This window comes from Dreissena polymorpha, chromosome 15, assembly GCF_020536995.1.
Source record: "Dreissena polymorpha isolate Duluth1 chromosome 15, UMN_Dpol_1.0, whole genome shotgun sequence".
In the NCBI taxonomy this organism is placed as follows: domain Eukaryota; kingdom Metazoa; phylum Mollusca; class Bivalvia; order Myida; family Dreissenidae; genus Dreissena; species Dreissena polymorpha.
Window position 1 is genome coordinate 27,979,475 of NC_068369.1, and position 16,692 is coordinate 27,996,166.

Genomic DNA, 16,692 nt, shown 5'->3' on the forward strand with positions numbered 1-16,692 from the left:
TAAGAGGAAAATCGTTTAATTTTCTAACCACAAATGTTTCCTGTACTTGGTCAGCACGTCTGGAAATCGTTTTCTGGATAGCCTGGATAGGCTACCCTTATTTGCCAGTTTGCTATATTTGCTATATTCAATTCAATTTTGTATCGTAAAGCATTGTGCTACAATTTGCCATTTACAATTCACAATGAGATTTTTAAAGACCCGCGTCATGCGAAAATGGATCTTTTATCATATGTGCACATCATATCTGTAGCCCACCCAACCTGCGCAATTTTCAGTCTGGTCAGGAGATACATAATGAGACGATAACACCTTGCGTGATTTTATAGCGGACAGCAGCGCCTCTGTACAGATGCGCAAATTCACATGTTGGGCTTCATCTACACTGGCCGAAACGCTATAAAACCCATTTCCGCATGACGCGGCTATGAAAGTGAGATTTAAATATGTCGAAAGAAAACTGCGTGTTAATTCAATATTAACATACGATATATTTCGATGGTGAAGAAATAAACTCATAATAAGCCCTGTGAGGACAATATGATATGATGATAATTTTTATCTACTAACACTAATGTGTGGTTTGACTATAATAACACACATTTCATGCGGTTAATATGCCACTTATAAGTGAGAGAAAAAAAATAGTTAAACTTGTGTTTTCAATTTAATTTTTTAGAAACGTAAATTTCAAACTTTATTAATAAGTCAGCATTAACTCCAAATATCTTTTTAAAATATATTTCTTGTTTTAGTTAGTTAATTATTTGTTGTTTCTAAAAGAAGTGTCAACATTAAACGATTTGCTCCAGGACGTTGTGTAACTTACTGAAGAAAGTGCTACGGAAATGTGTTCAATTCTGTAAGAAAACGTAAATCGCCGATTAGATAATACAAACGTTTTTATTGCATTGGCTTCTTCTAGCCTTGCTAATCTGTTTTTTTAACGAAGAGGTAAATGTGCATATCCGCCCCAAGTCCACTTCCGCTTTATCTGCATATCAGTCATCGTGTAATTCTGTCCCACCTGCATTTGTGCCCCTCATTTACTACCTTTCCGCTAGTACTCTCCCCGTCCGTCCCTCATGCACTTCTGCGCCCTGGACGAACATGTCTCATGCGCATCCACCCCATCTGCAAGCCCGTCCCTGATGCAATTCCATACCTGTTGCACTTCCATCCCTAACTTGTTTGGTCCCTGAAGCAGTCCCGTCTTTTGTGTACTTTCTTCTTTCATGTAAGTCCATTTTGCTTTCATCAAGAATAACTCGCTCCATGATTATGAATATTTCTTACGATACTCGTCGATTTAATATTAAAACATGTAATGTAAGGTAACAATTGAAAATGTTAGATACATTTTCATAGCATGGCATTTAATAGATTGAGATGAGTATTTAGTTTTAGTTTCAGATTTAGAACGTTCAAAGGCATTGGTCCAAGCCCAGAATTCTCGAAGAGCAATCAGCGTGCTTCAATTTGACAAGGTTGAGCTCTTTTTGAAATAACAATAAAGAATGCAAACTATTTTATGTTTTAAAGACTTCTATCTTTAAATGGAAATAATATGTGAAATAAAACACATTAATGATATTTTGTTCAACACAGGCGACTTAACACCAGTCTTATGTATCAATGCAATAACCGACTAAACACCTTGCGTAGGATTCTTTCTAGATATCGGCGCCAGGCGTTGGTAGTTAATCTCAATGGTTAATCAAGCGATGTGTGTATTTTACACATTTAGGTGCACACCGAAGTCAGGCGATTCCGGCGACAAATATATTGCTCCCGGACGAGCATGGTGGTGCTGATTTCCCTTTGGAAACACTTAAACTGGACTTCGCGCATCAAAGTGCGCTGCCTCCCGGAAATAAACGCCGGTCCCGCACTGCACTGGAATGGACCGCGCGTGGAAAACAAGCAAGACCTGTTTGAAAGTTTTTATGAGTTTTGCTTGTCAATGAATGTTGATTCATTATGTATACGGCTGTCATGTGAGCGAAGTGGTTGATTCATGCACTTCTCACTTCTGCAACCGGAGGGTTAATACCCATTCACAGGGAATGTGAGTTTAGTAGGTGGTCACCATACCGGATTAGTGGGTTTCCTCTGGGCAATCCGGTTTTCCCCTCCCCACAGCATAAGACTACACCAATATTGAATAACTTTCAGTAAAACCAAAATACACATGTAGCTGGAAACTGAAGCTTTAAATTTAAATTCGTTTCAAATTTCGTGTCTACAATCAGCTTCAAATCTCCACTTAAAGCCTTAAAGCGTCTCGAATACTCATAACAAAATCCATGATGTTTGGATAAGTTTATCTTTTTCCACTCAGAAGCAAAGTGAAAATGGCTATATGCAAACAGCATAAAACCAGAACAGCCTGTGAGTAACTCGTAGTCTGGTCAGGTTTTATGCTGTTTGCTGCTCATCAGTATATTAGGGTTAGAAATGAAGCCTTTACAACTTGAATCTAGTAAGAAAGGTCGTTAATTAAATTTAACTTTCTAAAGGTCCACAAATGCATAAAAATACGTATCTAACTGGTAAAGGGTTAATATATTGTAAAAAAAAGATAAATATTTTTTTTTATCAAATACATAATTAATTAATTATAGATATGCTTTTTTTTACCTACACATTTACCAGATTTGCATACATTAAGATGTAAACATTATTACTTATGCATCATTTATCAATTATTTGTTTTCCTTGGAACTTAATCTGTTTCCTTACAGGCAATGCAAAACGGTGACGCTTTTATCTGATTTGGTTAAACATTACTCTACAGACCTTAAAAAGTATCAGTTAGTATTTGAACTACTCTTGCAGAACTGAAGAAGCTTCAAGACAGTCAGGAGGCTAGCATTCAGTCTGTGCAAAGTTCATATAATGAGCACTTACACAAGATACAGGAAACCCGGCAAAAAATACTTGCTGCTTTAGACATGCTTGAAAAAAAGACACTGCATGAAATGAAAGATTCACTGACCCAACTGCAAGCTTCTCTAAAATGTGATGTCGACAAATGTGCCACTCTTCGAGATTAATTAAAACAACTTGGCGATGCTATTCAGGACATAAGCGATAAAAGCAAGCAAGAACTATCTTTCATAGCCAGCATTAAATGTCTGGATAAAATACAGCAGTTTGAAAACTATCGCAAGGATAACTTTGCTCAACTAAAATCTTCTATAAATTTCGAGCCTAATAGTGAAATTATGCAGTACCTTTCCAAGTGCTCAGGTCTTGGAAAAATTGAACACAATGCCAAGTCATTGACTGTGGTGGGAAATGCAGACCAAATCATAAGGATTTATGGGTAGTATGTGTATGATGTAGGCATACAGGGTGATTCAACTTGCAGTATCACAGACATATGTGTTCTCCCTAGTGGAATAGTCCTTGTTGTAGACAGCGATAATAAAAAAGGCAAGCTTTTAAACAAGCCGTACAAGCTGGTGAGTTACTGTAGTGTATCTGATGTGCCTTTGGGCATGTGTAAGATCGCATCCAGTGAGGTTGGTGTTACTGGCGGTTCAGAAGTCCAGTTTATCAAAGTCATCAACAACCAAGTGGTGAACGACAGAAAGCTCAAGCTTCAACATTACTGTTACGGTATTGCCTGCCACCAGGAAGACCTGTTTTTAACCTCTGTTACTGTGCTGTACATGTACTCCCTTGATGGTAAAATAGTCAGCAAACTTCACGTGGATAACTTAAATAAATGGACAGGTAAGAATCATATTGGATTTATCTCTATGATCATGAACATATCAATACAGCAGCAATGCCCTTCAATTTATGCAGTATTACTCATACAAATAGTCATTAATATATATTCACTCCATGACAGGTCTATGAAACGAAAGTGCATGGCTGTGAAAAGAATAGGTTTTGATCCGTTCTTTATGTTTCGTTGTTATCAAATAAACATCGTGTAATATGGTATTTATACTTATGATTATATACCTAAATTTGTCTTGCATTGATGCAAACAACAATCAAACAAGAAAAAAATTCAACACTGAATTTATGTGATAATAATTTTAAGAGGTTGCTTGTGTAGTAGGTGAAAAAGAACTAGACAGGAAAGTTTCAGTACTGTTTCTTTTTCTACATTATTGTCTTTAAGTAAAAGTTACAACCAAAACTTAATTCATAATTGTTTACACATTCATGTATGCAGTATGCTTGTCTAATTTCACTCATAATTATGGCAAAAGATTGTAATATTGTTTTCTGTTTAGCAGGATGGAGTTGTGCAATGAGCCCGGCAGGTGACAAGTTGTATATCACAAACTCCAAACAGAACAAGCTCCTCACCCTGGGAAGGGATGGAACAGTCCTTTCCATCTTCATGGACCCTGCACTGAACTGGCTAAAGGGTGTACATATGACACCTGCAGGCCAGGTGCTGGAATGTGGAGAGGCTTCCAAAACTGTCCTACAGGTTCACAGCCAGGGTAGTAAGAAGCTGGTTACTCTGGCTACACAGAGGGATGGGCTCGAGGAACCATGGTCAGTCTGCTACGACAGCTACACTGACTCCATTATTGTGGGACAGTTCAACAACAACAACACGATCCTGGTTTACAAAGTGAAATAGCTTATCATTCTTGTATCTGATTTGTGTTATGCTAATACAAATTATAAAAAAAATAATAATAATTATAATAATAATAATAATAATAATAATAATAATAATAATAATAATAATAATAATAATAATAATACTTCTAATAATAATAATAATAATAATAATAATAATAATAATAATAATAATGGTAATGATGCACATTACAATTGCTGTAAGTCAATCAGTGCTTTGGTACAGTGCAACATTTTTTTATTATTTATGTATATACAAACTATGTTTATTATGTGAGTGGCCATTATATTTAAAATAAAGTAGAACGTTGCTTATTTGCATTTTAAATATACATGAGTTGGATAATCTGTTTAATGTAGATGGGAACAATGCCTTCCTCTAAAGATAAAGTATATTATTAGATACCTCGAATTATTCTATTTTACTTACTATTAAACCGAATGCCTAAAGAAAGAAATACCCTGTAAATCAGCTGTCACTCATGGAATTGCCAGGAACCAGTCTTCCACCATTCGCATACAAATGTCCCGAACACATGAAAGCCATAGAAACACAATTGGCATCGACTCGAAATCAACGACTTAAAACACATCATGTGACCTGAAAATTCCATGAACGTAAGGTAGTTCACACATAGCGGACTTTGCCTTTAATTTGTCCTTTCATCAGCACGTTTTCTGCATTACATATTTTCAAAAAAATTAAAACATGTTTAGCCTGTTCGTTCTTGTTGTAAAGATGCTATACGTGCTGTTTGTCAGTTGGTGTCTTTTGCTTGAATTACTTGCAATTGCCGTTAATGGTTCGCAAAAATAGAATATTTTAATGTGTTCATACGTTGTTAAATATCTCAGCAAATCGTTGTTTGTTTGCGTTTATCTACATAAAAAAGACAATCATTTCTGTAACGATTTAAAATCGCAACATATTGTAAGAAATATTTTTATTTTTAATAAGTATGTGTATTTTTTAAGTTTTAAGTGGCTCGCGGATAATTTATGAACTAAGTCGAAAACATCAATTGCTTAATACGAACGTACAAAGATAAATACCTAACATGACTCAATATTTGTATATTTAATATCTGCTTATATTGTTAAACGTTTGAAAACATAATACACGCTCGTGAATTTAAGTTTGCTTTTTCATGTTTCTCTTTGAGAATCCATTTGTAGAAGGAGATAATTAAATGCCATATTACATGCTTTATAGTGCATAGAACGGTATTCAATAGTATCAGGGCCGCTTTGATCTAATAGTGAAAAATAATGTATCACTATTTATTTTGGGTTGGAGGCCATTGTTTACACAATAAAAATGACCTGACTTGAAAAAAAAACAAGTGGGATGCTGTTATATTTGAGTATTTACCTGCATTCAAATTGTTAAAGGAGAGTAAAATAAGATAGAATTTACATTTGTAGTTGCTTTAGTACTTATATAACGTGAATATGTTAATGTAAAGCCTATGTAAAGGTAAACGTTCAATAATGAACAAGGTGCATGGATAGAACAAATTGCGTAACCCATTTAAAGACGCAAAAGAGGGTGTGCATATACATAATAAAAACATCACTAAACGAATTGTGTCTTGTAAACGCTTACAGTGAAAGGATATAAAACAAGGTCATCAACGTTTTTCATTTAAAACAAAATTGCCATTGTGTCGTAACTCAAAAACAAATATCGTGCTTGATGCAACTTCACGAAAGTAAATTGATTTATATAAAAAGTAATCAGGCGGTAATATGATGTGATATAATGCACGATATTATTGACAATCTTACAATGCAATGGAAAATCATAAACATTTGACACGTGGTTAGATTTTTTTTCAGACAAACTATAAATCACAATTCGTTAATTAAAGCGCAAACACGTGTTTTTCTACTAATTCAACATTTCATCTGCGATAAATGTGCAGCGGCAAACCATTTGTTATGACCATTTGTTACGTATGCATACAATTTTAAATGGAAAACAAATCCTTTGAAATGAAAAATTAAAATTCATTGCTGCATTAATTTTTTTAGCATGTTCATCATTCGATAAGTGACACACACATATTTATATACTAGCTTGCGTAAGTAAAACCTCATGACATTTAAATCCTGTCTGGATATTACCGAATTTCCTGGGAAAGGTTACGGGGCATTTTTGCATAATCTGTACACACATTCTTCTTGTTAGTTATCAATGTTATGTTGTAATTTATACTCTAACACAGCCAATCCATACATGTTTACTTGGCAGAGTGGAAATATACACCAATTGATTAGGATATATAATGCTCTAAAGATAATCGGCTGAAAATAATCCCTGATAGCGTTGGTGCCATATTGAGAAGTCCATTTGTGTGCTGAAGTCATGTTTAATCCGTTTAAGGAGGTCACTGCCTTGGGAACTTTCGTAAAGAAGTAGGTTTGTATCTATTTTCTGAAGTTATTATATATAAAGACGGCATGTGTGTTCCTATGAAGTGTAATAAAAACTTGCAGTTCATGTAATCGAACTAACAACGATATTATCGCTCATTTAACCCACTTATGCCGAGTGGACTCTCCCATCCTTTTAAATTGGATCAATTTATTTCCAAAATTAGGAATGTCTAGTATATTTATTTGTATATTTAGAATATTTCTTACATAAATTCCTGTAAGCAAACAGCACAGATGCTGAAGAGACGCCGCATCATGCGGCGTCACATCTGGGTTTACGCTGTTTGCAAAGGCCTTTTTTTCAGGACGGTAGGCATTAATGGGTTAATGTCACCGTTTTTGCTAGATATATCATCAAACTCATGGAAACAAATACTCATGAAATCAATAAATATATATGTATATAGTACAATAAAACACATTATTACAAAACAACCATACATGACGACACTTAAAGGCAAAACAAGTCATAACTCTCTTTCCGCCGTCTGATATTGGAACGTCGTTTGCTTAATGGAACCCTGAACGGCAATACACTACATGAAACTGTCATTGCATTGTTTTTACATTTTGAATTTGAGAACACGGACACTTTTTAAATATACGATATAGTTGATCATATGCTTTGATACACCGCTGAACGCAAAATGTCGTTGTTTGTTCTGAGATAACAGCAATACTAGTTTTTAGTCAATACATGTATATTAATAAACAAACACTTATGTACGCTTTTAAATTATACATTAAGTGATAAGAAACGAAACTTAACAAACCTTGGTTCTTTTTTTTTAAATGGTCCATAGGGTAACGTAATGTCGTCCTTGTCAGTAGGAGCCTATAAAGCGATGGCCCAGATTTCCCTATGTTTGATTTGATGACCACATGAGTTTGCGCTTAAAAATCATTATAATCTAGTTTTGAGCAGGTACAAGATCGAGTTGATCTAGTGCTAAAACTCGGGCGCTAGCACTTAGGTGTCGCAGAAGTTACGTGCGCATGTTTTCGTTGAAACGAAATAATATGCTCGTACAAACGAATTATAAAGTCACATGACCGAGTATTTAATTCGTGCGAACGACCTAATCCATACATGTTTACTTGACAGAGCGGAACATTATATCAATTAAGTAGGATATATTATGTCCATCAGATAATCGGATGAATATAATCCCTGATCACGTTGGCATCATATTGATATGTTTTCGGTTAAAAGACACAAGTGTTGTAAAAAAATATCTGGATTAACTTGGTTTGCTCTTATGGCAAAATAGTATAAAAAGCTGTCATATGAACAACATTAAATACAGTAAACTTCGGTTCTGAACCTGAGGGTTAGTATGAATTTTCATTATATTTTTTAAGATATTTAACTTAAGATATAATATATTTATCTACTCTAATTATACGTGCAATTACTTTATTGGTGTTTTAGATAAATTAGTTCAATATAAAATGTATTTATCTTCTTAAATTAGATGTCAAAATTCTTCATATTTAAAATAATATCATAAACATTACAGCTTTAGTATAAAACTGATGTTTAAATATTGTTTTAAGTATTTAAAGCAAACATTTGTTATGAATGATAACGGATAATGTTTATAGGCGCATTAGTGTCGATGGCCTTCAAAACAACATTGTTATAGCCTTCGAAATATAAAGCAAAGGTACAACTTAGTACAATTAATTGTTAAAACAAAAATAAATATGAATTAATATTTAATTCCGTTTTCATACATACAATTTGTTCTTCCTTACCTGTATTGCATTCGACATTCCAAATTGTTTATGTTCTGTGTACAATTGAATTCTTATACGGACATTCATAAAATGGGATACAAGTATGAGTATACATGCTAAAAGGAAGAAAAATAAATTCAGATACATATACATGTGACTATTTGCTTTGCGTAGATTTGACAATGGTCCCCCTTCAGAGTTGCCTGTTGTTGATTGGCTGGTGCGCGTTGTTATCGTTCACAGGAATACATGCTGGTATGGATAAATTTTGAATAAATCATTAAATTCAAGCTGTCTTAAGACTTACTTCTTATAATGAATTTGGTATTTTTTTAATTTTGGGGGACAAACTACTAATCATATATAAATGTCAATATGCATCAGGAGTTTTTACTCAAGACGTTAATATTGGGTCGTTACCGCAATTTGTATTTTCATAATTCATCAAAATTATTGCAGGTAATTCAAATGTCATACTCAAACAGAATTTGACACTAAATGAAATTTCTGCGAGCATTTATCGAATTAAGAGTAGATAATTTAAAGTTTCGCGCAATATTCGCGTTATACATTCCTTCGCTTAAAGATAGTGTCGTTAAATCGCCTTTCCAGATTGATGTTCTTAGATGTTTTCTTTCTTACCAGTGGCAGATCATTTATTATTAAAACTGTTTTTATGTCAGATAGTCGTTTATTAAGGATATTTTTTAAGGCCATTTAAATTTCTTTATTCTACTTAATAAACAATACGCTTCTACGATTCACATACAAATGATGATCGTTAATGTTACTTTTTAGGGAAGTTAAATACAAATCATAAATGTGTTTATGCCTAATTTTGTAAATTTGATTTTCTGCCCATACCTTGGGTGTGTATTAAAAAGTTATGTACTGTTTAAGGAAACACTTGTGAGTTCAAAGGTAAAGTGTACAACGAAGGGGATACATGCAAAGACGATTGCCACACGTGCGTATGTGTGTACGGTTACATGAAATGCTCAAACGAGATATGTCCAGGTTTGTCCAAATTTCCCATTGGAGTTTGACAATCTATCGCCCTATTAGAATCGCTGACTAACAACTACTTCATTTCGTTCTGGAATTACTAATGCGAAACAGTAACACTGACTGTATTTTCCTTTTCATATCGTTTTTTTAACATTCTAGCCATTTGTACAATTATAAAATATTTTTCAACAAAATACATGATGAAATCTTAAATGACTACATGATGATATAAGTTTCATTGATTGTGTTTCAAGTATACAGAAACAATTTTATAAAATAGTATGAATAATTCTTATGATATGTTGATTTTGTAAGTCTGGTGTATATTCAACCGTATAATAAGCTCCGATTTCGACTGTTAGGATTACTGAGCAGGCAAATGCCGTTCGTTTATGCCAAAGCATATAAGACAAGACATGATAGTCGTTAATCTACAAATGTATATTATACAAAGACGATGAAATGTTTACTGATAATTGTAACATATAGTTTAGTCATGTTTAGAATACAGTGTACAGAAAGGGTTTTCCAAAGTTAATGCCACAATATGTCAAGGATCCATTAGAAACAAAACATTGCATACAACAAGTTTTAATATATATTTTATATTTCACATCAAATGATTACGTATTCATATTTGTATAATACAACAAATTACTTTAATTACTAGTTTGTTCACGGAAACAACATGGTCTTGTGTATACAAATACGAGAACACTTCTCACAAGGACTAATAAAGTCAGCATAACATATTATGCAACTCTTCACTAGAAAACAATAACCAACGCTCTTTAATAAGCATAATAAGTTGACTTGAGTGAGTGCGTGTGCATTATACAAACTAAATATTACGCATTCTATTTCAGAACAAAAGTGTGAATACAAAGGCACGATCTACAAGGATGGACACAAATTCAAAGATGACTGCAATGACTGCGTATGCAATGATGGCAGAGTATCTTGCACAGAAAAGGTGTGCCTAAGTGAGTATAGTGATAAAGTTCAATGCAAAATATAATATTATACAATCAATTTGTAATATTATATATATAATTCACGTTTTAACATTTACGTTCATGGGAACAAACTTGTAACTTGGTTACCGTTTAAACCGTGGAATAGGAATAAGTATCAGTAAACGTTTTCCTTTTGTTGTTTTTTATTGAGATTAAATGTAATCATCAAAAAAAATCTTCATTGTTTCAATCTAGTCAGAAACTCCCGAAGAAACTGTATATTTTGTAAAAATATATTCAGAGAAACCGTGTCAATACAAGGGAAATACCTATGAGAGTGGAAAAACATTCAAGGATGACTGTAACGACTGCAAATGTTGGGATGGAGCTGTTGAATGTACAAAGCGAGATTGCCCGAGTAAGAAACCTATGACATACATTTCTCTCAAGGTCAATGTTTTGTCTTGTTCCGTTTACACTGGGTATTGTTAATAATGTATTTCTGTCCTTCGGCTGAGTTGTGAACCACATACTTGACATTGCCCTGTAAACTGTTTCTTCCGTTTCAATGTTGTTACGATTAAACAGTAAGACACATACATTTGATTTTATCTCTAAAGCTATGCTTATGTGGCCTAGGGTTAGGGTTACCAAATTGTGGTGGTCTCAGTCTTATCGATGTGATGGAAAGATCGTTCACTAAGGAGTATCCAATAAGTCAATCACGGTCATTATAGTTTCCATTTGAAAACTAGTAAATGATTTGATTTTATGATTGTATATTTCAGAGAAACCATGTCAATACAAGGGAGTCACCTACCAAAGTGGAAAAACATTTAAGGATGACTGTAACGACTGTAAATGTTGGGATGGAGCAGTGGAATGTTCAAAACGAGATTGCCCAAGTAAGGCAAATGAGTAGATCTTCGTTCTCCTATGTTCTCCTTTGTTCAAGGTGTCATCCATTTCCAAACAGGCTCGGTATAATTGTACTATTTTGTCGCTCCCTCGGCACTTGTGTACACCTAAAACATAGCACGAACCCTCAAGGTCCAAAAATGTTTTTGTGTCAGCAATTATTATTAATTCGATTGTAGAGAGGCATAAACTTGGCAATAAATGCTTAATTCGTTGAGTGATTGTCAAATGTTAATCAAAGTTTAGTTACAAAAAATATGAACACTATATTCGATTATAAAAAGGCATTTTATAATTTACGGAAAGAAAGCGTTCATACGGTCCTTAAGGGTTTCATTTTGATCGAAGTGCTGCAAAGATTGTTCGTAACAGGGTAAATAAACGTCAATCACGCTATCATTAACAACCGTTTAGTTAAACTAATCATATTCACATATTTCAGAGAAACCTTGTCAATACAAGGGAGTAACCTACCAGAGTGGACAAACATTCAAGGATGACTGTAACGACTGCAAATGTTGGGATGGAGCTGTTGAATGTACAAAGCGAGATTGCCCGAGTAAGAAACCTATGACATACATTTCTCTCAAGGTCAATGTTTTGTCTTGTTCCAAACACACTGGGTATTGTTTATAATGTATTTTTGTCCTTCGGCTGAGTTGTGAACCACACACTTGCCATTGTCCTGTAAACTGTTTATTCCGTTTCAATGTTGTTACGATTTAACAATAAGACACATACATTTGATTTTATCTCAAAAGCTGAGCTTATATGGCCTTTAAATTGTGGTGGTCTCAGTTTAATGGATGTGATGGAAAGATCGTTTGCAAAGGAGTATCCAATAAGTCACTCACGGTTATACAAGTTTCCTATTGAAAACTAGTAAATGATTTGATTTTATGATTGTATATTCCAGAGAAACCATGTCAATACAAGGGAGTCACCTACCAAAGTGGAACAACATTTAAGGATGACTGTAACGACTGTAAATGTTGGGATGGAGCAGTGGACTGTTCAAAACGAGATTGCCCAAGTAAGGACAATGTGTAAAACTTCGTTCTCCTATGTTCTCCTTTGTTTAAGGTGTCATCCTATTCCAAACACGCTGAGTATTATCTTACTATTATGTCGCTCTCTCGGCACTTGTGTACACCTAAAACCTTTGGATTAGTAATTAGCATTAATTCGAGTGTACATAGGCCTAAACATTTCAACTTATGCACAATATATTGTGCGGTTGTCACCTGCAAATCGAAGTTGAGCTACACAGACCATGAACACTATATTCGATTATAAAAAAACGCATTTGCAAAATTATACAAATGTACGAAAGAAAGTGTTTATATTGTTTTTTTATGGTTTCATTTTGAACGAAGTGCTGAAAATATTGTTCGTAACAGGGTAAAGATAAGTCAATCACGCTACCATCAAAACTGTTAATTTAAAAACTAGTCATATACCGTATACTGTGAACACATATTTCAGAGAAACCATGTCAATACAAGGGAGTAACCTACCAGAGTGGACAGACATTCAAGGATGACTGTAACGACTGCAAATGTTGGGATGGAGCCGTTGAATGCACAAAAAGAGATTGCCCGAGTAAGAAACCTAATATATGTGCATTATCCTTTGGTCTATTTGTATTAGTATTTCAATATAAAGAAGTGAAACTCCAGCTGCTTGAGCAGTATTGAATTCTCATTATACACAATTAGTTGGTCCTTTATTTAAGGCAAGGCAAGTGACCAATTGCCAAAACAGCACAAAACAGCACTAAACAGCCCAATATAAAACAACATACATAACACATAAAAGACAAACACATATAAGATTATCTATAATATCAGTCCGTCCGTAGGTTAATGTATGCAACAAACTTGCGATATTGCTCAAAAGAGTGTTTTTGCGAACGTAGTTGTTAAGATTACATGATTAATTTAAAAACAGTAACATTTGGAAACAGCCATTATGTTCGTTTTATGTAAAATATATTCAAGCTACACACACTATGGACACAACCTTCGTTTGTTTGAAGAGCAGTTGATGTACATTTCTATACATTTTACTTCATGGAAACAAGTGCTCACATGGTCGGTAAATGTTGGATAGTTTCATGCTGATCGATGTCCTGTTGAAGATGTTCACAAAGAGGTAGCTGACGAGTCGGTCAAGCTTAAAAAATAACGGCATGTTTTAAAACAAGTTTTAACTATGAAGTGTCATCACATATTACAGAGAAATCGTGTCAATACAAGGGAGTAACCTACCAGAGTGGACAGACGTTCAAGGATGACTGCAACGATTGTAAATGTTGGGATGGAGCTGTTGAATGTACAAAAAGAGATTGCCCAAGTAAGAAAACATATACCATTTTCCTTCTCATATGCCCATGGTTTATTCCGCTACTTAATACGTTGTGTATTATTCTGCTTGTAAATTGTTCCGACGTCGGCAATATTGTACAATTGGAACACAACATGATAAGTTTAGGTAAAAAACGCCTTTGTCTCAGAAATTAATTAAAACCTAAATTGAACAGAGCATTTAACATATGAAAACAGCCATAAAGTATAGCCTTGTTGTCCAATATAATTTACATTCACGTTACAGATACCGCAAAAACTAATTTCGTTCATAATAAACGAAAGTGTTAACTATGACAATTTATGGAAAAAATATGCGTTTTCATTTGCATCTATGTGTTCCAAAGATTGTGCGTAAAGGGTAAAAAATCACGCTTCCGACTATATCGATTCCCAATTAAAAATTAGCTAACATCTGAGTTTTCTGATTATATATTTAAGAGAAACCGTGTCAATACAAGGGCGTTACCTACCAGAGTGGACAGACATTCAAGGATGACTGCAACGACTGTAAATGTTGGGATGGAGCTGTGGAATGTACAAACCGAGATTGTCCAAGTAAGAAAACTAGTACATATGCCTTAACCTACGGTACATGGCAGATCCAACCACATTTTTCTGGGAAATGTGTTGCTCTAATAATATCGGACTCTTTGTCAGGAATGTTGTAATATGAAAACTAGATTTTTCACGATGTTTATTGTCTCTATATATCAGATGATAATATTACATTTATCGTTCAAAAAAGGATCAACTACTCGAATACTGCCATAGCACCTTGCAATTGGTGTCATGTCTTAATAATATTGAAGCTGCAAATACATTCGATATGATTTAATTTGTAGCTAGTTCATTTGTCATGCATGTTGATTTATAAAGAGCATTCCTTTTATGTTGTTTGTATAATGAAGCTTTCATGTTATTCGATATGCTGCAAAGATATCTCACATAGGGGTATCCGATAAGCTGTTCACGCTTTTATTAATAAATATTTTTATTTGAACATGAATGTTTAACTATATTTCCTGATTATATATTTCCGTGAAACATTGTCGATACAATGGAATTGCTTACTAGCTTTATTCATACTACATTCATGGATGAATGTAATAAGAATAAATGTTGGGATGAGCATATTGATGGTCGAAACGTGATTTCCAATGTATGAAAAACTAGCACATCGCCTCCTCTTAAATCCTATTCCAAACACGCTAGGCATTAGTTTGCTTTAATAATGATTTTCCTTGGGTCGACAATGTTTTAACACGAAACACGAGATCGACCGATCGTTTGACGCCTATGACTGAGTTGTTACTATACATTTCCTGTACACATTCCTGAATTATTTGAAAAAAACAATGACATTATTTATTTGTCTTTAATGCAATAAAAGCACTATTGGTTATATCTTTATTTGAAAGAAGCGCTTTTTCTTAACATTCGACATCATGAAAAGTAGAATTAATACAGTCTTTAAATTGTAAGATTTCATTTTCATCGATGTGCTACCAAGATTATTCGCAAAAAAATTATCCGATAGTCCATCAGACTACAGATTTTTCCAATTATTTTTGAAAACTCATTAATCACTGGATTGTCTGCTTTTTTTCAGAGAAACCATGCCAATACAAGGGAGTAACCTACCAGAGTGGACAGACATTTAAGGATGACTGTAACGACTGTAAATGTTGGGATGGAGCTGTTGAATGTACAAAAAGGGATTGCCCTAGTAAGAAACCTATTATATGTTCATTATCCTAAGTTTTTGTATTAGTATCCCGAATACATAGGTGAGTATAAACAATGACGGCCTCTACGTTGACAAAGGTATGCATCCAACATACTTAATTGCTCAAATGTGTGTTGTCTCGCTCTTAGCTGTTAACGTGACATTGATTATACATAGCTCATAAACATTAAGAAAAACAATTCAAGCTCAACACGTTATGAACACTATCTTCATTCGTGTGAAGACCGTTTGCTATTCATTTGAAAACAAGTGCTCAAGTAGTCGGTAAATGCTTAAGAATTTCGCGTGGATCGATATGCTGTTAGGATTGTTTGCAAAGTGGTAGCCGATTAGTGAGTCAATGTTTAATATTGGAAATATATTTTAGAGAAACCGTGTCAATACAAGGGAGTAACCTACCAAAGTGGACAGACATTCAAGGATGACTGTAACGATTGTAAATGTTTGGATGGAGCTGTTGAATGCACAAAACGTGATTGCCCTAGTAAGAAACCTATGATATATGTGCATTATCCTAGTGTCAGTTTTAAGTAGTATAGAAAACAAATGGGGTTTTAGCAATAATGTAAGTTTCGTTTGCAAAGTTATGCAACAATACTACGATATTCCTCAACCATGTATTGTATATATCTAAGGTGTAAACATAGTAAGAAAATTATTTCATTTGACTATTACTACGGTACAGAGGGGGTCGTCAAACAAGCATATAGCATATATATGCTTTCTATAAGAGGGTCGGTCTTTCAGTCGGCAATCTTGTTTGCAAACTCGATCGAATATTATTGTTTGAAAAGTGTCCCATTTGCATTTTGAGCTAAATACATCGTTCACGAAATGATCTCCAATAATAAATCAAGATATCGATTATTACGCTCTTCTATTGAACATAAGTAAATGA

General features: G+C 34.1%; 1 protein-coding gene and 2 long non-coding RNA genes across 7 annotated transcripts in view; 2 read left to right on the forward strand and 1 right to left on the reverse strand.

Moving 5' to 3' along the window:
- Window positions 1-16,692, reverse strand: part of LOC127860712 (uncharacterized) — a 372,542-nt gene that overhangs the window by 4,683 nt on the left and 351,167 nt on the right. For 2 of the 5 annotated variants that reach the window (XM_052398975.1, XM_052398978.1), the window contains exon 1: window positions 11,581-11,763. The exons of the other annotated variants lie outside the window; for them this stretch is intronic. In XM_052398975.1, the coding sequence (XP_052254935.1) occupies window positions 11,581-11,726 (146 nt within the window). In that variant the 5' untranslated portion in view covers window positions 11,727-11,763. Of the gene's footprint in view, window positions 1-11,580; window positions 11,764-16,692 lie in introns of those variants that run through there. 5 annotated transcript variants of the gene reach the window in all.
- LOC127860727 (uncharacterized) lies at window positions 11,160-13,274 on the forward strand. Its single transcript, XR_008039903.1, has 4 exons — window positions 11,160-11,178; window positions 11,549-11,665; window positions 12,121-12,237; window positions 13,164-13,274. It is a non-coding gene; the product is annotated as an uncharacterized LOC127860727 (long non-coding RNA).
- On the forward strand, window positions 14,492-16,272 carry LOC127860725 (uncharacterized). The gene is made up of 3 exons (XR_008039901.1): window positions 14,492-14,602; window positions 15,657-15,773; window positions 16,162-16,272. It is a non-coding gene; the product is annotated as an uncharacterized LOC127860725 (long non-coding RNA).